Source organism: Triticum urartu, chromosome 5A (assembly GCF_056163025.1).
Source record: "Triticum urartu cultivar PI428250 chromosome 5A, HENAU_Tu73, whole genome shotgun sequence".
Taxonomy (NCBI): Eukaryota; Viridiplantae; Streptophyta; class Magnoliopsida; order Poales; family Poaceae; genus Triticum; species Triticum urartu.
This window is the reverse complement of record NC_141877.1, coordinates 38,249,237-38,269,584: the sequence shown is the minus strand read 5'-3', so window position 1 is coordinate 38,269,584 and position 20,348 is coordinate 38,249,237. Positions and strand designations below refer to the sequence as shown.

General features: G+C 49.2%; 1 protein-coding gene and 1 long non-coding RNA gene across 2 annotated transcripts; both read left to right on the top strand.

Annotated features, from left to right (window-relative positions):
• Nucleotides 1-11,528: 11,528 nt before the first annotated feature.
• LOC125555525 (uncharacterized) lies at nt 11,529-14,340 on the top strand. The gene is made up of 3 exons (XR_007304750.2): nt 11,529-11,712; nt 12,133-12,232; nt 14,036-14,340. It is a non-coding gene; the product is annotated as an uncharacterized LOC125555525 (long non-coding RNA).
• Nucleotides 14,341-14,957: 617 nt separating this feature from the next.
• On the top strand, nt 14,958-16,515 carry LOC125506692 (uncharacterized). Its single transcript, XM_087523259.1, has 6 exons — nt 14,958-15,152; nt 15,236-15,409; nt 15,491-15,841; nt 15,929-16,024; nt 16,112-16,237; nt 16,333-16,515. The coding sequence occupies exons 1-6, from the start codon at nt 15,147-15,149 to the stop codon at nt 16,513-16,515; spliced, it is 936 nt and encodes a 311-aa protein (XP_087379385.1). The 5' UTR covers nt 14,958-15,146.
• Nucleotides 16,516-20,348: the final 3,833 nt, after the last annotated feature.

Sequence of the window (20,348 nt, the reverse complement as noted above, 5' to 3'; positions counted from 1 at the left end):
TGTTTGTACTGATGTTAAAAAAAATGCCACAACCCACATGTAATGCACTAATAGTACAACATTTAGTAATAGTATATATTTGTCCCAAAGAAGTAATAATATATATATATATCAAGTTATTTTCTGATTTCTGAGATTATATATTATAAGTTAAGCCTGTTATTTTACCAGCTATTTTTCAGCTTGTTAGTTACCTGTAATCCGATCGCCTGACGTGGGATGGCACGGCTCGTGTACGGTATCTCCTGGGCGCAAGCCACGGTCGGTTTTCGCAAGTTCGCAGCACAAAAATCTCTCTCCTGACTCGCCATCTTCATCGTCATTACTGGCTATAAGTGGCATCTGAGTCAACTACTTCTCAGGGCATGTACATCAGTACAGAGGCCTGCTATCTATAACATGTGTGCACATCATCTATAGACACCACCGAAAATAAAACGTACAACAGGGCATGTGGTTAGGCTGGCCGTACACACACTCAAGCCACTTGTAAATATATGGCCCACGAACTTGCGGTGTAATCAGCCACGACGTGAGATGGACTCGTACATCGGGAAAGAAGTCGTCTATAAGCAGCGATATATACGGGGGCAGACCGTCGATATTTCTGCAGACAGGCTCTAGCGTTTCTCCCTTTCTCTATCCCTCACGTCACTTTTTCTCTTACATGGCTTGTGTTACAGACGGTGCCTTTGTACATGTCCGGAGGAGGAGTGGGAGGCCCGGAAGCGCCAGCCCCATGGCAATGGTGGGTCATCCTATGGCAGGCAACACGACCGCCCGAGAGGTGGTGGAAGGAGGGAGTATTAGGACAAGTATGGTTCATGACTAACTTTGCCACAACTAACCTTAGGCAAAGTGTGGCTGCCAAAAAAATGTGGCTAACAAATTAGCCACAACAAGTGTCGTAAGATTTGGCAAAAAAAAAAATAAGCCTATGACTTGTGGGTCATATAACTAGAAAAGTGTGGCAATAAACCAAACACATGTTTAAGGTATTGTGGCATGACTAAGATTAGGCGTGGCAACCTTAGGCTGAGAACCAAGCAGCCCCTTAGTATAGCAGAATTAGCACTTGTAAATAATAAACAGAAGCAACTTCGGTCTTTGTGCAGCCAAAATGCATACTAGCAGGGCTGGTGTGTACATGCTTGCATGTAATCTGAACATGTTTCTCTGCACTTTCTTACCTGGTTGAAAAACAAATGCATGCACGCATGAGAGCAAGATTATACAGGCTAAAACCAGCGTATATTATGAAGTTGATCAATCATGCATGTACACAGTGGTGAGCATACCAAACTGAATCACACAAAGAAACAGCTAGCAGATGAAATCATCAGAGGATCGTGCAATTTACATATTAGCACATGATAGAAACAAAATGACCACTGCAAGTTGAGGTGTCGAAACCAAATGGTGGAACACTAAATCAAGTTCGCCAACACTCCACACTGTATCTCGATGAGATCAGACGGCCACAGGTAATCCAGGCTAATTATACGCCCGCATTATATTTGGCAAATAAATAACTAGTATATATACCAGTGGTGAAGTGCTAAGGGGTACTAGTAAAGTGCCCGTGCGTTGCTACGGGCTTAAAAAAATTACCATCTTGTAATCTTCAAAATTACATGGAAGATATTATAACCTAATAAAAGGGAGGATGAAAATACCATATTGCAATGTTCAACATCTTTTATCATTGATCAGCGAGGTATAACAATAATCGTTCTGTACATGCAAGATAAGTAGTAAAGAACTTCTCTGATACATTTGTTCTTTTACTTAACTGCATGAAATGTATTCAGTACATCGCCATATATCATGCTTGCTCTTTGCACCTATAGTTTTGTTCTACTCACCTATTCCATTCTCTGAAGAATGGTATATGGCTATATCGACTTCATTGGAGAGAATACACTATGGAATCCCTGGGTCAATGTAAAATAATCATGTAAAAAGTTAAGAGAATAAAAGTAAAAGTGAGTCTAATGATCAGGTAGTATTATGGCAAATACCTGGTTGATCAGGTAGAAGCTTTCCAGACAGCTTATCCTTGAAGGTATCAAGTCGTGCATCAAGCATTACTTTGTTGCCTTATAAGTTGAAGTGAAGAAATTATAAGCAACAGTACTAACGACCAACAGTGGCGAGCCTCTTGCTCTTGCAAGAATGTTTATTGAACAATTAGTTGCATATGCGGCTCAGGTGGAAGATGAATGTCCCTCACGCAACGTTGCCGTTGCGCGAAGTGGTAAATTCCCCTCTCCTCCACACCCTTCCCTTCCTCCGTTTTGTCCGTGGCTATGGCATGTTGCTCGGCCTCCAGAAAACTTGGTTGCGCAAGTGCGGGCTACAGCGACAAAGTGCGAGTCTTGGGCACTTTTTGACCCGGGACCCACCAATCCGCCACATCTTATAGTGATGCTGCTCCACTCTCACGGCAACGGCAGTGACTTCACTATTTCTAAGACAATAATAACTCTGTTTCATGAGCAACTAAATTTCAAGACATTTAGGAGCTCTGCTCGACCTTTGTAAGAAATGTACCACAATATTTGCTATAATGATATTAGTACATCTATGTTTTTCAGAAGTACAATCAAAATCAAAATTAACAAACAACAGCTTGGTCATTAGACAATCAATGCTATTGTAAGATTGCAGGTTCAGTTAAGCCACTACTTAACTCACCGTGAAACAGTCATGTTTTCCTTTCCTCTTTGAAGTACCAAAGTTGCAGCCTCTATTTTACGCATTGGTTGTCGCTGCAGTAGCAGCACCACCACCAACACATTAGGAGAGGTGCGGTGGCATTACTGAACTGAAGTCAAACAGTACACGACATACACATTAGATGGGTCAGTGCAAATTAGACCTCCCACCATACATGCTTCTTTTTCTCTTCCAGACACAGTAGCGGTGGCAAGCACATACACATACACCAACAGCGGCAGCAAATACGCACATGTTTCTATAGTGATGTCCCTTCTGGTTTCCTTTCTCTTCCAGACACAGCAGTGGTAGCAAGCACATATGCACGCATCAGCAGATAACGAATGTTTCTACTACACAATATCTAATGTGACTTGTTGCTCTTTGTCTCTCGTATAACATTGAAAGTTTTTAAAATCAAAGCTTATGCAAGAAAACAATGTAAAGATCATTTCGAAAATCAAAGGCATACATTGAAAATATATATTTAAGATGATCCTTCAAACCAGGTAGTAGGGGTGCAAATCCGAAGGGCAAATAAAAGAGTTCTACCATCGGCAATTCATGCACCTCTAAAAAATGTATTCAAATGTACATGCCCTACATGATATTGCACTGAGAATATAAGAAGATAGAGGGCAGACATGAGAGCATTATCACCCATTAATTCAAGGCCACACTTTGTCTAAGTAAGTTGCTACGTGTCTGCATAAATATTCATCGTTTATAAAACTATAGAAAAGCTAACCTTTGATTTACCAATGTAAATGCCGCAATGTGAGCTAGCACTTTATAAATTTGTTTGCCGAGATCCAAAACGCCCTACTCATTAAACAATATGCCTAAAATCCTTCGAATATATACCCACTTTATAAAAATAATAATAATGACATGGCAGCGACCAAACATCGGTCGTTTTGACGCGTGTTTGCACCAGCTGAATATTACATGCACCATATTGTGCTCCCCACTTTGTCCCCTCCTCCGACTCTTGTGACCCCCTCCAACGCCAACCTATCCTCCACCCCGCGCACCGCCACACGCGTCGCCCCACCCCACCCTGCCCATGCATGTTAGAAATTTAATCTCGCAATCTTAAATACTACTCCATTGCGAGATTAAATACTACGGTGGCCTAAAAGGACTTCATTATGACCATTTCTTGTTTAAAAATTGATATATCCACCATCTAAGAAGATCAGCACATAATACTGTATGCATCTGTTTGAGCTAGTGATGCAGATCAGCAAATAGATTGCATATGCCTGCTGCTTTTGTTTCACTGTGCATATTTTTTATGTGCAAAACCAATTTATCTGTATCTCAAAGACCGATTTTTACTGTACATTTCGGAACTTACCACAAATCGCAGGTCGAATATGTGGCGCCACCGAAACATCTCCAGGAACCATACATTCAACATTCCTTGTAAACGATCATCCACCACACGCAGATCCACCCTATTCTTGTTAACTGGCCATTTAGCCTGAACTCCTTCACAAAGTCTTCTCCCTCAGGATTATAAGATTTGGATAAGTATGCTTGAACCACTTCCTGCTAGTGTAAGTAACATTGATTTGAACAAACCCAATAAGCCGTTGCCAACAAATATCTGACTCTAGTACAATTTATTTTGTGGTAGAAACTAAGCACATCCCTTGGGTTCCGCTCATCAAGCTTCAATCCAGCTTGCCTAGGGAACTTATCTCCCATATCACCTTTAACTATGTTCTTGACTGTATCCACTTGCAACTTCAGGTTCTTCCCATGCGGCCCGATACAACCCTTGAACCTACGCCGTACTCCATTCTGTGAAGGTATGCCATCGCCGGTTGCATGAACACCAGGACCAAACCATCTAATCCGTTGCAAGAAACTACCACAATTGCGGCTAGGTTTGCGAAAAACCACCAAGTCGCTAATCCGTTGCAAAAGACACCGTAATTTCTCTAATCTTATTGCAAAAAACACTGATCGGGTGATTTTGTCCGTTTGATCGCTTTCTGACAAGTGGGGCCTCATTGTAAGGATCTGACATGGCAAAAAATTAACATGCACACCCCTGAAACAAAACAAGAAAATGCAATCAACCCCTGCTCCCGATTTGGGCTGCCCAAGCACAACAGCAACACGCGGCATGGGACTCGTCGTCGGGGAGCAGAGGGCATGGGTAGAGTCAAGCGGCTGATGCGGCAGTCAGCGGCGGAGCTGGCCGGGCGGGTGGGCCACGCCTCGTCCTTGCGGTTCGTGTCGTGTCGCCGCGGCTCGCCTCTGCCCGCTCCAGTGATGCACGCCGCTGCTTGCGCTGCCGCACTGCACGCCGCCGCCCCGCTTCTTGCGCTGCCGCGCTGGTTTTTTGACGCAGTGATGCACGCCGCCACCAGCACTCGAGCTACGCGCGACGGGGCCGCTGCTTACGCCCTTCCTGCGCGCCGCCATTTTCCCCAACTGGCTCGAGGTCCCCTCCACACGCACCTCCCCAACGGCTCTCTTGGAGCATCCTCCTCCGCTCTGCGGCCGTCCGCGCGGACGAGGTTCGCCTCCAACGCCTCTTCACCGAAGCCGCTAGTGCTCGACGTGCTGGACATCGGCAGCGCCAAACGGCGAGCAGTGCGGCTTCCCAGAAGGGCGGCGACTCATCGGCGGCGCAGCAAGTCATCGACGAGCACCGCGCCTCCTTCGACCATGACGATGGGAGGAGCGGCGACAGGACGATGGTCGGCGGCAGAGGCCAGCCGTGACCGCGCCGCCGCCAACGCACAACTCGTCCACACGTGGGAGGAGGGGAGGGCCTGGTTGCTTTTTTCTTTTAGATCTAGGGGTGTTTGTGTTATTTTTTTGCTAAGTCAATTCCTTACAATCTGGTCCCACTTATAGGAAAGTGATTAAACAAGCCAAATCACCCGATGAGTGTTTTTTGCAGCGACTTAAGTGATTTTGCAGTGTTTTTTGCAATGGATTAGCGACTTGGTGGTTTTCCACAAATCTAGCCGCAAATGTGGTGGTTTCTTGCAATTGACTCTGGAGAAATGCTTGCACTTCCAATCGTACAAAAAATTATTTGGACAATAGTTTGACCTGCTTGTCCTGGAGCATTGCCACTCGCATGTTCCGATGGATCCGTAGTCACCTCGTCATGCCGACGAGCACTTAGACCGTCAGACCATTTAGATTCATCTCCAGAAAAAAAAAACTCTTTTAGTAATGCATAGCACATTCCAATCTAAAAACTAAATTACGAACTCTGCGTTTTCGGCTAATCCAATACTCCCCATAATGTTCTCCCCCATCCCAACTTCGTGAATTACTTGATGACCAGCATCAACAAAAATATTGTGTCTACAACTCTACATTCATTAGTTTAGATTTCAGTCTGAACTTGGAATAGTATGAATCTGCATACCTTCTCATCATCCCAGGAATCCTCCCTTCCAGCAATCACCACGGCATCCATAGCATAGATCTGATGGGTTTGTGACTGTATTTATGACATTTTTACGCTGAAAAAACACGATAATACGGGTCAGAGTATAAGAAAATTACAGTACATGGAAGCATGTCAACTTCTGATACTATTTCAGTTCAATTTTAGTAAGGTAGAAATAAAACTGACATTTTTGTAGTTCAAACTGAGCCTTAGCATCACGACATGTATAGAAAAAGTCACATCAATAGTTCTTTTCATGAAGGATCTGGTAATTTTGTAAAAAGGAGCATTACCATCAAAACATAACAGAGTTGGCTTTAAATCAGGAAATGTCCTTTGTGCAAGAACTTCTAGGAATAAATCCTAGCATGCAAGCTTCCACATAATGTGCTTATAGATTCAGACAATTTAGCACTGTCATCATCATCATTATCTAATGCAGTTTTCCCAAGTAAGAAAGTTACCATTTCTTCCATAGCTTCTGCAAACTCTGTGTACATTTGATCACAATGAATTATGAGTGTACTATTACACGAGCACATGCTCTCTATTAGAAGTGACTTGGGCACCGTTATTTTGTTAAAAAAACTATATCGAGGAAATGTTAGAGCACACCATATAGGATGTTTGCTTACAGGATCGATACGTCGTTATGTGCTTAAGTTCCTAATATTTATAACAAGTAGGAAAAACTCCCAACCAAACGATGTACTCATGAAAGAAACAACACACTTTTTTGGCATTTGCTAAATAACCAGGGAAGTACATACAAAACATAAGATGTCTTGGAGCTTCAAGGTCCAACAGTATATATATTGCCTTTTGCTTACAGGATCAAAGGAGAATGTAGCACAGGACAACAATGTAACTGCATGAGAAAGAACTTAGTACCCCCCCCCCCCCCCCCCCCCCCTCACAAATTGCAAATTTCTGAAACTTCTCACAAATCACAATAGTTTGCATGGGATCTCCAATACGTGGGTAACAAAACCACGAGGTTACTATTCCAAATTTCTCTACCTTCACTTTATGATTACATGCTTGATCAACTAAGAGATGATTTTGAATTAGCTTGTGCTATTTCCTCGAGAATCCTTTTGTGCAAATGGAATCAATCATCAATCATATCAGAAAGAGAAAAAACAAGAAACGAGATTATTACAATGGCGAGCAAAGCTTTACTTGGTCCAAGAAGTGGTGGTTGCCGACCTCCTCCCTGAAGTCGAGCACCGCCATGACGGCGCCTACGGTGAGCATGTCAGCGCCGGCGTCCCGGAGAAACGGGCTCTCCTTCCACATGGACACAACAACACCAGTTAATAAGAGGCCAACCAGGTGAATGACCCTGCAGCGCTACTCTTGACGGTGAGATATGTCTGGCACTTCCAATGATAGTAACTGAACCAACTAAATAAAAATTAATTACCATGGCCACTGCTGCCTAAATCTCAAGTACTATTCTTGGAATATTGCAGGAGTAAGAGCGGCATGATTTAAACGTGTGGGCATACAGTACGTTGGGTGCCGGAATTGATACAGAACCTATTGGCGGCGGCGATGAATCCTAATGTGACGAGGAAATTCATGGCAAGGTGGTTCATGTCCTGCTTGCGGATCTTGACATTGCAGCTTCCGCTCCCACTCGTGGCGTATCAAATTAGGATTGAGAGGACCTGGACGTGGGCGAGGAAGGCCGTCATCGAAGGGGCGCGCAGCCCACGGCGGCGAGCTACAAGACGCGGCCATGGCGGCACCTGCAGAGGGGAGCAGTTCAGAGGAGAGAGAGAGGTAGGGGAAAAGAAGAGAAGGGAGAGAGGGAGGCATGGCGGCGTGATCCAGCTGGCATCACTGCACGATCAGGCTAATTGGCACTAATCGTTGTGACATGTGACGAGTCAACCAGCCACCGCCGTTCTGCATAGAGAAGAGAATTTGTCAATAGATTGCTTATTTGATCTTCTCTGCTTGTGATTAATCAAAAGATTCAGTTATTGATTGTTTTTTCCTAAACGTCCTTGCACTTACGAGAATTGCTTCATCCGAGCATGTGAGCATGGTGAGATGAAAGGATTGCTGAAGCATCAACGAAATGAAATTCCTGGATCAAACACTACCGGAACAGGGCTCTAAGCCGACAGCCAAATGTATGCCGACGGCCACCGTCGGCCTAACCCGAGCTATGCCGACAGCTAGGTCCTGGCCGTTGGCGTACAATGGCCGTCGGGCTATCCCCGTCTACGCCGACAGCAGCCGTCGGCACATAGCAGCCGTCGGCTTATCCAAGACTACGCCTACAGCTGTCGTCGGCATATATAGGCTGTCGGCATAGATGCGGGCCCGCCGACAACACTCATCACGGCCGGCTAACGACGTCAAATCTATGCCGACGGCCGTGACGGGTGGCCGTCGGCATAGATACGGGTGACACGTCACCGATCCAGAGCGCACCGACCAGGACATATGCCGACGGCAGCCGTCGGCATAGCTGACACGTCATCGATCCGCGGCGCTGTCCATCTGCCCTGGCCGCAGCTCGTCGGCATAGTTTTTTTTCTTTTTTTCTTTTTCCCATATAATATTATTATTATTATTAAGCATACAGTATGTGTTAATAAGCATACATATAGATTGTGCTAATAAGCATACATATAGTATGTGTTAATAAGCATACATATAGTTTTTTTTCTTTTTCTTCACTGTTTTCTTTATTATTATTATTTAACTAACTTACATACAGTATGTGTTAATAAGCATACATACATTATTTTTCGGTTCTGTATAGAGCGGTGTGACCCCCCTCACGAACGGTGCCGCCGCCAGCCGGCAACTGGAATGGGGAACAACCGCATCGGGTCTATACGAAGGGGACTTTGCTCCAAGTGTTCATATATATCGGATGACCTACCACAATCAGATGGTGTTATGCCATGTCCGAAGAGGCGGCACGCATCTTCGGGGTGTGGCCCCGTCACGGACGGCGCCGCCGCCGGCACCTGGAGGAGGGAAACTACCGCATCGGGTCTACACGGAGTGGATTTAGCTGTGGGTTTGGCCCAGATGTTGCTCCCCGGTGTCCCTCTGGGCCGACCCGACACAACCGGGTGGAGAGGTCCACTGGTCAAAGCCCATCCGTGCAAAGTCAAAGGGCTAGATCCCGTGGTCAACCGCTCCAAGGTTAGGCGGGACGGGGGCCCTGGGGGGTAGCAATGCCACCGGAGCGTCGTACCGGGCCCTCATACATGCGGGGTGGTGTTGTGGCATGTCCGAAGAGGCCGCACGCGTCTCCGGTGCGTGGCCCCCCTCACGGACGGCGCCGCCGCCGGCACCTGGAGGGGGGAAACTACCGCATCGGGTCTACACGGAGTGGATTTAGCTGTGGGTTTGGCCCAGATGTTGCTCCCCGGTGTCCCTCTGGGCCGACCCGATGCAACCGGGTGGAGAGGTCCACTGGTCAAAGCCCATCCGTGCAAAGTCAAAGGGCTAGATCCCGTGGTCAACCGCTCCAGGGTTAGGCGGGACGGGGGCCCTGGGGGGTAGCAATGCCACCGAAGCGTCGTACCGGGCCCTCATACATGCGGGGTGGTGTTGTGGCATGTCCGAAGAGGCCGCACGCGTCTCCGGTGCGTGGCCCCCCTCACGGACGGCGCCGCCGCCGGCACCTGGCGGGGGGAAACTACCGCATCGGGTCTACACGGAGTGGATTTAGCTGTGGGTTTGGCCCAGATGTTGCTCCCCGGTGTCCCTCTGGGCCGACCCGACACAACCGGGTGGAGAGGTTCACTGGTCAAAGCCCATCCATGCAAAGTCAAAGGGCTAGATCCCGTAGTCAACCGCTCCAGGGTTAGGCGGGACGGGGGCCCTGGGGGGTAGCAATGCCAGCGGAGCGTCGTACCGGGCCCTCATACATGCGGGGTGGTGTTGTGGCATGTCCGAAGAGGCCGCACCCGTCTCCGGTGCGTGGCCCCCCTCACGGACGGCGCCGCCGCCGGCACCTGGCGGGGGGAAACTACCGCATCGGGTCTACACGGAGTGGATTTAGCTGTGGGTTTGGCCCAGATGTTACTCCCCGGTGTCCCTCTGGGCCGACCCGACACAACCGGGTGGAGAGGTCCACTGGTCAAAGCCCATCCGTGCAAAGTCAAAGGGCTAGATCCCGTGGTCAACCGCTCCAGGGTTAGGCGGGACGGGGGCCCTGAGGGGTAGCAATGCCACCGGAGCGTCGTACCGGGCCCTCATACATGCGGGGTGGTGTTGTGGCATGTCCGAAGAGGCCGCACGCGTCTCCGGTGCGTGGCCCCCCTCACGGACGGCACCGCCGCCGGCACCTAGAGGGGGGAAACTACCGCATCGGGTCTACACGAAGTGGATTTAGCTGTGGGTTTGGCCCAGATGTTGCTCCCCGGTGTCCCTCTGGGCCGACCCGACACAACCGGGTGGAGAGGTCCACTGGTCAAAGGCCATCCGTGCAAAGTCAAAGGGCTAGATCCCGTGGTCAACCGCTCCAGGGTTAGGCGGGACGGGGGCCCTGAGGGGTAGCAATGCCACCGGAGCGTCGTACCGGGCCCTCATACATGCGGGGTGGTGTTGTGGCATGTCCGAAGAGGCCGCACGCGTCTCTGGTGCGTGGCCCCCCTCACGAACGGCGCCGCCGCCGGCACCTGGAGGGGGGAAACTACCGCATCGGGTCTACACGGAGTGGATTTAGCTGTGGGTTTGGCCCAGCACTCGGTAACGGTACCCCTCAGTCAGTTGCTTTCCTATGTATCACCTTTCACGAGACCATAGAAAAAAATATACGTGATATTTTAGAAAATTGTTGTACAATATAAAAAAAGATCATGTCATTAAAAATAATGTTTCAAATCATTAAAGAAAATGTATGGTACATTTTAAATAATGTTCTGCATGTAAAAAATATGTATAAGAAAACCTTAAAATATTTATAAAAAATAAGAAAACATTACAAAATTTATACAAAATAAGAAAAGTAAAAATAAAAGCATAGCTGCGGCCATAGGGAAGCTTATACGCGGATCGGTGACGTGGCTAATAAAAAAAAGTATGCCTACGGCTAAGCCGTCGGCATAGGTGCCACGTGGCGCCCTGAGCTATGCCGACGGCTTAGCCGTCGGCATAGTTGACCTTATCCAGTCACGTTCTCCCCCATCCACTCACTTACTCCCCCACACCCCGAGCTACCGCCGCCGCACCCCCCGACCCCTACCTGCACCGCCGCCGCACCCCCCGACCCCGACCTGCGCCGCCGCCGCACCCCCCACCCCGACTGCCGCCGCCGCCGCACCTCGCTCCAGCCGCCCCCGCTCGAGCCGCCCCCGCCTCTCCCTTGATCCAGCCGCCCCCGCCCCTTCCTCCTTGACCCCGGCCCTCCCTGCGTGGACGCCGCCCCGGCCGGCCCACGGCCTAGCCTGGCCGGCCCCCTGCTGGTCCGACCGGCCGGCCCCTCCGGCGACCGCCCCTGCCGCTCCGGTGGTCGTCCCCTGCCCCGACCGGCCGCCCCCTGCTCCGGTGGTCGTCCCCTGCTCCGGTGGTCGCCCCCTCATCCGTAGGTAAGATTTTTTTTTACCTTTTTGTGTAGTAATGTTGTAGATGAATGCATATATATGTATAGTAATAGATGATTAGATAGATGGATGTTAGATAGATGAATGAAATGAAAGAGAGTATAAATGTGAAAAAATTAAGTGCACAATGTGAGATAGATAGATGAGATGAATGGATATTTGTGTAGTTTTACTATGTTTTTAGATACATACTCAATATTATAGATATATGTATTGTGAAGATGAGATGAGAGGGAAGAGTAATTTTTTTGTGAAGATAGAGAGACGAAAGTTAAAATTTGGATATGATGAGTGGTTACTTCATCAAGTTGGTCTTGCTAAAACAAGTTTGTGATATGATGTGATGTGTGATGATGCTTTATATGTGATGTGATGACCTAATTTTTTTCATTTGGTGGAATTTAGAGGATTTCTGGTGTTGCCTCCGGTGGAGTGATCATTGACGTTGGAGCTCTTGGTCTTTGATTGTCCCTTCGCTGATCGACTACATCATCTACATCCGAGGGTGAGCTACAAATCCACCACCTCATACGTTCTTTTAATCATGTCACTAGATTAAATTTTCACATCAAGTCGCGTAACCTAGGTCTCCCGTCCGAAAGGGTTGCATCGATAAATATGCATTCAATTGCATATTTATCACCGCAGCTCTTTCGGATTGTCCAGCGCTTTCCACGGACAGCCCGAGGATGTGTAGATTGGGTACGTTGTTCATGCTCTACCCTGTTCCGAGACAGGATTTCGGCGGCGCCTCCCTGTTGTTCTCCGGATGCACATTCTCTCGGCATTTTGCCGAGACGTGTATTTGGAGAACAGCGCGGAGGTGCTGCTCAAATTTTGTCTCGGAATGGGGTAGAGCATGGACAACGTACTCAATCTACACATTCTCGGGTGGGATTAGGACCCATCTTTACCTATTAGAGATGTAGGTGGATTAAATGTCGTTTCTCGTCAACCTTGTAAAAAATAAAATATTGATGTGAGTAATTTAAATGAATCCTTAATTTTGTTGTGTGGCTTCCAATAAAGCAGAGATGGCAGATAATCAGTGGATGTATAGTGGGTTTTTCCGTCGGAATCAAGTAACAACAGAGTGGGTCGAGAAAACTGATGTGTTTTTGCAAGAGATATTTCGTAGTCCAATGAGGATAGTGCCAGAATGCCCGTGTGCCAGATGTAAGAGGCGTATCCGCAGAGATAAGAGTGAGATGACTAAGCACCTTCGCACGCATGGATTTATGCCCAACTTTAATATGCCGATAAACTTTGCCCAGCGGGACCGTGGTAGAGAGGATGTGATACGACAACGCGTCGCTTGTTATGAGGACGATGGGGTTAGAGACATGCTAGATGATGTCTTTGCTGCACAGCCGACACCTCCGTCACATTCAGCGAATGAACCGGAGGAGCCGGAGGAAACCGCAAAGGCCTTCCTGGAAATCTTGGCATCGTCAAAGAAACCTCTCTATGAGGGTGCCAAGCTGTCTGTTTTGGATGCCATCTCGCAACTGATGGCAGTCAAGGCTGAGTACGGCTGTAGCCGAGGTTGCTTCGAAGCATTTCTGGGAGTATGGGCTAACAGCCTGCCTGAGGGCCATGAACTGCCGAAAACCATGTATGGGCTAACAGTCTCACTGTGTTCAAATGCCGATGGTTCGACCCCAAAAAGGGTCTGAGACATATGCCTTCTGTTGGTTTAGTTGAAGTTAAACCATCAACCGTCTATGCCGGAGCTGATCTCTTTATCGCCGCTACCCAGGCCACACAAGTATATTATCTGCCTTACCCATGCCAGAAAGAGTACCTAAAGGGTTGGGAAGTTGTGTTCAAGGTGTCGCCGCATGGTAAGCTACCGGACCCGAACGATGATGATTACTACAACATAAACCCCATGACATACGAGGGAGTGTTCTATCAAGAGGAACATGATGACGTGGTCCGAAACAACGAGGATGATGACTTGGGTTATGTTGACCTGGACCCAAACGACGACGACGCACGGATTGATGGTGAGGCAGTTGTGAATCAAAGAGACATAATTATGCTTGAAAAGTTAAATGAAGACGCTAACGATGAGGAAGAGCCTCCACCTCCGTCAGACAACGAAGAAGATATGCGTGATAGTGATGATGAGACCGGTCCACAAATAGATTACAATAGTGATGATTCATATGGGTTCTAGAAAATGTAAGTTCTTTTAATGATCATTACAATAGTATGCTTAATGTGCTCTTCTGGTATTAATGTTTGTCCTGTATGCTTGTTTAATTGATATCCTTACTAATTGTTTATTCTCTTCTCAATGCAGGTTTAATAATCATGGGCAAGTCCAGCGGCGCTAGTTTCCTCAGTAAATTTAAAGGACTTACTCGGAGTGGACAAGCCCACAAGGTTCCCTCCCGACTACGCGAGGATGACACCTCACAGGGAGGTGGAGGGGTCGGGGAGGAGACCCTAGAGGAGGAGGCGGTGGGGGGAGAGCCCCTAGAGGAGGAGGAGGTGGGGGGAGAGGCAACCGGGGCAAAAAACTCCGGGCCGTGTCTGAAATAGGAGGGTCTTCTTCGATGCCCTCCTATACAGAGGCACCTTCTGAGTCTGAGGAGGAGGAGTATGTTCCTGATGGCGAGGAGGAGGGTGAGGAGGAGGAGGCCGAGGAGGAGGAGGCCGAGGAGGAGGGTGAGGAGGAGGCCGAGGAGGGTGGAGGGGAGGTTGATCCCGCGTTGTGGGGTGACTTGCCACCGGGTTCTTCGCAGGGGTGGCTGCGTGGTAATGCCAGACTACCTACACCACCTTCTATCGAGGAGCACAAGTGGCTCATTGAACCTGTGGGGACAGAGTAAGTGCCTCTCAATCATATTTTCAACACATGACAACATTTTCTTATTGTACACATGGCAATCATTTGATTCTTTTGCAGAAACTGGATCCTTCACGGAAAGGGCCGTAAACCAAACGGCCTTATCACTGTCCTGTTGAAGGAGTTTTGGCCTGGCCTATTCTGCCCGCGGCCAGACAGGGACCCGCAGCAACGGGTTTTGGCCACGAGCTGGGCCCACTACGAGGCTTGCAGCAACACGGAGTACGGGACGACCGCTAAGGCCGTGATCACCAAATTTTGGGTAAGTTCTCTTCTGAATCACTTGTCTTCAGTTTCGTTCATAGTTTATCATTGAATCACTCAACTCATGCCTTGTTTGCTTCTAGTTTTTGCATGATTGCAGCAACTCTATAGAGTTCTTGACGAGCACAAGGCCAGAGCCGACGTGGTCTTGCTTGCGGCTGCGAAGAAGAAAGCTCGTCAGTTGCAGTACGAGGTGCGCTGGGTTGCCGTCTCGCAGTACTACCACTACTACCTGCACCAAAAGATGCCCAAAACTCAAGCGCAGAAGCTATGACTTACCTTGAGCAAGGAGCAGTTCATGATGGTAACTATTACTAACTTTTCATTATTTCAAGCAGTCAACTATATGTTTCGTGCTCACATGTCATGCTTCCAAAATTTGCATAGGTTGTTCCTCGTTGGTGCTATGGAAGGCATGACGGATGGGCGAGTTTGGTGGATAGGTGGCTCGGCGCCGATGCAGAGTTTTCTGCCAAGAGCATCAAGGCCCGGGCTAACCGTGGAGACGACGGGACACACGGCCAAGGAAACTGGAACCACTGGGGCTTCAAGGCCATGAAGGTATATCTATGTGCATGATGCATTTTTGTTCTTCTTTACGTCATGTTCTTATGTATGGCTGACTTCTATTTGACGTTGTAGGAGGACAAGTTGAAGAGGCCGCTCTCAGACATGGAGTCATGGAAGCTGGCCCGCGAGCGGAGTCATCGCAAGGAGGGCGAGAGCCAGTACTACGGCAAGACCGAGGAGCACCTGGGGTCTTACATTCATCACTATCAGGAGTTGCATCCGGATGTTCCTGTTGCTGAGGTCGCCCAGTCTCAGATCGACGACACGGCGGTGGTGGCCATCCAGGGGAAGAAGAATGGCCGGTATCCGTGTTTCGATGGCTTGATCACTCCTTCGATCTCGTACACACGGCTTCGGGCTAGCAACACGAGCCAGTTAGAGAGTACGGGGCGTTCACAGACTCCCTTAGCCCGCCAGCATACTGTAAGTACTTCCTCTTTATCTTTTTCTATCTTGCATTCTCAGTTTATTTTCAGCATTGCTCACTTAGAAACAACCTAAATTATGTAGGCATATAAGGAGTTTGTCGAGCATAGGAATCTCGAGGTGCGGGAGTACTTGAAACGAGTGAAGGCAAACGATGATTACAACCGTCAGATGATGACGGTTAGTTTTGCCCTCTTAAAACCAACCTAAATTTTTGCACTTTCATTCCTTCTGATCTTCTAGTTTGCTTGTTTAACTAACATTCAGGCTATGTTGGCGTCTTGGACTAACCGCACGGATCCACCACAAATGGGACCCCCACCACCACCTGTGGGAGAACCCCCACACGTGCCCACGTTCGATGAATGGGTGGCACTAGGCAGTGATGGTTCGGTTAGTACATTTGCCTAACTACTAGCAAACTAGTTCTCGTTCATGAAATACTATCATATCATATTTACCGTTAGAATCTTTTCTGAAACATGTAGGGGACCGGTGGCTCGACTCCTGCTCCGTCGACCCCAGTCACTCCGATCTGGCAGAGTGGTGGTGGTCGCAATGACGGTTTTGGTGGAGGTGGTGGTGGTGGTTTTGGCGGAGGTGGTGCTTTTGGCAGAGGTAGTGGTGGTTATGGCGGAGGTGGTGGTTTTGGCGGGGGTGCTCTTGCTTGATGATTCCGTGCATGTGGCCATCGTGCCATGCCTTTCATATTCCTACTTTTATCATGTTTCATGTCTTGCACTACTTTTATGTTTATGAACTTCCATCGGTGATGATCTTTAGATGATGTGATGAACTTGAGTATGTTTAGATGATGATGGTGAACTTGAATATGTTTAGATGAACTGGAGTATGTTCACATGATGAATTGTCATATTTCTGCATGATTTCATATTGTTCTGTTTTGAAATGCTGTCAAATGAATTGGAAAAGAGAAAACAGGGAAAAAAACTATGCCTATGGCAAAGCCGTCGGCATATATACGCCCAGGAGTTACCAGGGCTTGCCACGTGGCAAACTATGCCGACGGCTTTGCCGTAGGCATAGCCCTGCTGCCAGGAGAAACCAGGAGCTGCCACGTGGCAGACATATGCCTACGGCAAAGCCGTCGGCATAGATTAACCGTAGGCATAGCCCTGCCGCCAGGAGAAGCCGGGGGCGACACGTGGCGCAGGTATGCCGACGGCTAGGTCGTCGGCATAGATTTCCATCTATGCCGACGGCTACCTGCGCCACGTGTCGTCCCCTGAATCGCCAGCGCTGTTGACGGCGCCGTCCGTTGCCGTCAAACGGAAAACAACGCCGACGGCTAAACTATGCCGACGGCTATCCCACGGCCGTCGGCATATGCACCTATGCCGACGGCTATACTACGCCGACGGTCTGACACATCTACGCTGACGTGATCTACGCCGACGGGGCTATGCCGACGGCAAAGGACCTATGCCGACGGCCCTGGGTCGTAGGCATAGCACGCGAGTCCGGTAGTGAAAGAAGAGAAAGCTTCAATCGAGAATGCATCAACCGATCATGCAAAGGGGAGAAGAAGGTACCATGACTTAAATTTTTCTTGCACTGAATCAACCGATCATGCAAAGGGGAGAAGAAGGTACCATGACTTCAATTTTTCTTGCACTGAATCAAGCGGCAACTACCTCTGCTTTTCATCAACATCGCCAGTGGCGCCCGCGTGCATGTGCCTGCTCCTCCACGGGACGCAACAGCTTGAGCGAACACGGCGACGCGGATGAGCGGCTTGCGCTGGACGAGGCAGTGCCGCGAACCGACCTTGCACGCACACGGCTGCCTGGCTATCCTTGTCCAGCAGTGGCGTCTCCCGGTAGGCGGCGTCACTACCAGAATAACTGGCGATGCCGACGGCCGAACCTATGCCGACGGGCCCCATCGGCATAGATTGGCCTATCCCGAAGGCCCAGCCCAGGCCGTCGGCATAGAAAAGTCGTCAGCATATATCAATCTATACCGACGGCCCCCGTCGGCAAAGCTCACCCGTCGGCGTCGATAGAAATATGCCTACGGTGGCCGTCGGCATAGAGAAGGCCGTCGGCATAGCTCGTGGGCCCGGCTACCCGGACGGAGACGGCCTTTTGACGGCGTCAATCTACGCCGACGGGCTAACGGCGGCCGTCGGCATAGACGCCACGTCATCGATCCGCGTAGCCCGCCACGTCATCGATCCGCATCGCTCGCCTGTCCGTGGGGTGGCAAATCTATGCCGACGGCCTGGCCGTCGGCATAGGTCTGGCCCATGGATGTTGCCACATCACCGATCCGCGCCCTTAGGCACGTCATCGAACCGTGGCCATGTGCGCAGGTGTGCCGACGGCCTTGCCGTCGGCATATCTGTATTTTTTTATTTATTTTTATTTTTTTACTTATTTTTATTTACTTTTCCTTGTTTTTTTCACAACATAAATGTGCCTTGTCTAACACAAAAAAAACATACCCAGATGGTATATCGATTGCTCCCCTCACGGACGTTGCTGCCGCCGCGCCGTGCCCCACAGCGACGCCGGAGATGGGGGGCACACACCGGAGCTGCGTGCCGGGTGCCTGCGCTAGCCACCACGCTTTCACAACCGTAGGAGGGCCCAAAGCAACACCTAGCGGCATTGCTACCCCCCAGGTACACCCTCCTGTCTAACCGGGCCCTCATACATGCGGGGCGGTGTGGTGCCATGTCTGAAGAGGCGGGACGGGGGCCCTGGGGGATAGCAATACCACTGGAGCGTCGCACCGGGCCCTCATACATGCGGGGTGGTGTGGTGCCATGTCCAAATTAGAGGCAGCACGCGTCTCCGGGTTGTGCCCCCGCTCACGGACGGCGCCGCCGCCGGCACCTGAAGGGGGGAAATGGACGCGTCGGGTCTACACGGAGGGGATCTTACTGTGGGTTTGGCCCGGATGTTGCTCTAAAGTGTTCGTATGGACTGACCTAACACGACCGGGTGGATAGTTCCACTGGTCAAAACCCGTCCGTGCAAAGTCAAAGGGCTAGATCCCGTGGTCAAACGCTACAGGGTTAGGCGGGACGGGGGCCGTGGGGGGGGGGGGGGTAGCAATGCCACCCGAACGTCGCACCGGGCCCTCATACATGCGGGGTGGTTGTAGGATCGAAAGTATGTCTAGAGGGGGGTGATTAGACTACTTGACCAAATAAAAACTTAACCTTTTCCCAATTTTAGTTCTTGGCAGATTTTAGCTATTTTAGGACAAGTCAAGCAATCATCACACAATTCAAGCAAGCATGCAAATAGTATATTGGCAGCGGAAAGTAAAGCATGCAACTTGCAAGAATGTAAAGGGAAGGGTTTGGAGAATTCAAACGCTATTGGAGACACGAATGTTTTTCCCGTGGTTCGGATAGGTGGTGCTATCCTACATCCACGTTGATGGAGACTTCAACCCACGAAGGGTAACGGTTGCGCGAGTCCACACAGGGCTCCACCCAAGGGCAACGGTTGCGCGAGTCCACACAGGGCTCCACCCACGAAGGGTCCACGAAGAAGCAACCACCCACAACGGGTCCACGAAGAAGCAACCTTGTCTATCCCACCATGGCCATCGCCCATGAAGGACTTGCCTCACTAGCGGTAGATCTTCACGAAGTAGGCGATCTCCTTGCCCTTACAAACTCCTTGGTTCAACTCCACAATCTTGTCGGAGGCTCCCAAGTGACACCTAGACAATCTAGGAGACACCACTCTCCAAGAAGTAACAAATGGTGTGTAGGTAATGAACTCCTTGCTCTTGTGCTTCAAATGATAGTCTCCCCAACACTCAACTCTCTCTCATAGGATTTGGATTTGGTGGAAAGAAGATTTGAGTGGAAAGCAACTTGGGAAGGCTAGAGATCAAGATTCATATGGTAGGAATGGAATGTCTTGGTCTCAACACATGAGTAGGTGGTTCTCTCTCAGAACATATGAGTTGGAATGGTGTGTGTGTTCTGATGGCTCTCTCATCGAATGAGAAAGAGGTGGAGGGGTATATATAGCCTCCACACAAAATCCAACCGTTACATACAATTTACCAATCTCGGTGGGACCGAATCAGAAAACTCGGTATGACCGAAATAGTAAACCTAGTGACCGTTAGGAATTTCGGTGGGACTGACATGCAACTCGGTAGGACCGATTCGGTTAGGGTTTGGGCATAACGTAATCTCGGTGAGACCGATTACACAAACTCGGTGAGACCGAATTTGGTAATTAGCTAACCAGAGAGTTGGTCAGGCAAACTCGGTGGGACCGATTTGCTCTTTCGGTGAGACCGAAAAGTTACAAAGGGGAAACACTGAGTTTACATTGCAATCTCGGTGGGACCGATTCGCTCTTTTGGTAAGACCGAAAAGTTACGAAAGGGAAACAGAGAGTTTGCAACCCCATCTCGGTGAGACCGAGATCCTTATCGGTAGGACCGAATTGCTAGGGTTTGGCAGTGGCTAATGACAAGTGAAACTCGGTGGCGCCGGATAGGAAGA

Coding starts and splice junctions, on each gene's coding strand:
- LOC125506692 (XM_087523259.1), top strand. Junction 15,842..15,928: donor CCTTAGCCCGCCAGCATACT/GTAAGTACTTCC, acceptor TAAATTATGTAG/GCATATAAGGAGTTTGTCGA. Junction 16,025..16,111: donor ACAACCGTCAGATGATGACG/GTTAGTTTTGCC, acceptor ACTAACATTCAG/GCTATGTTGGCGTCTTGGAC.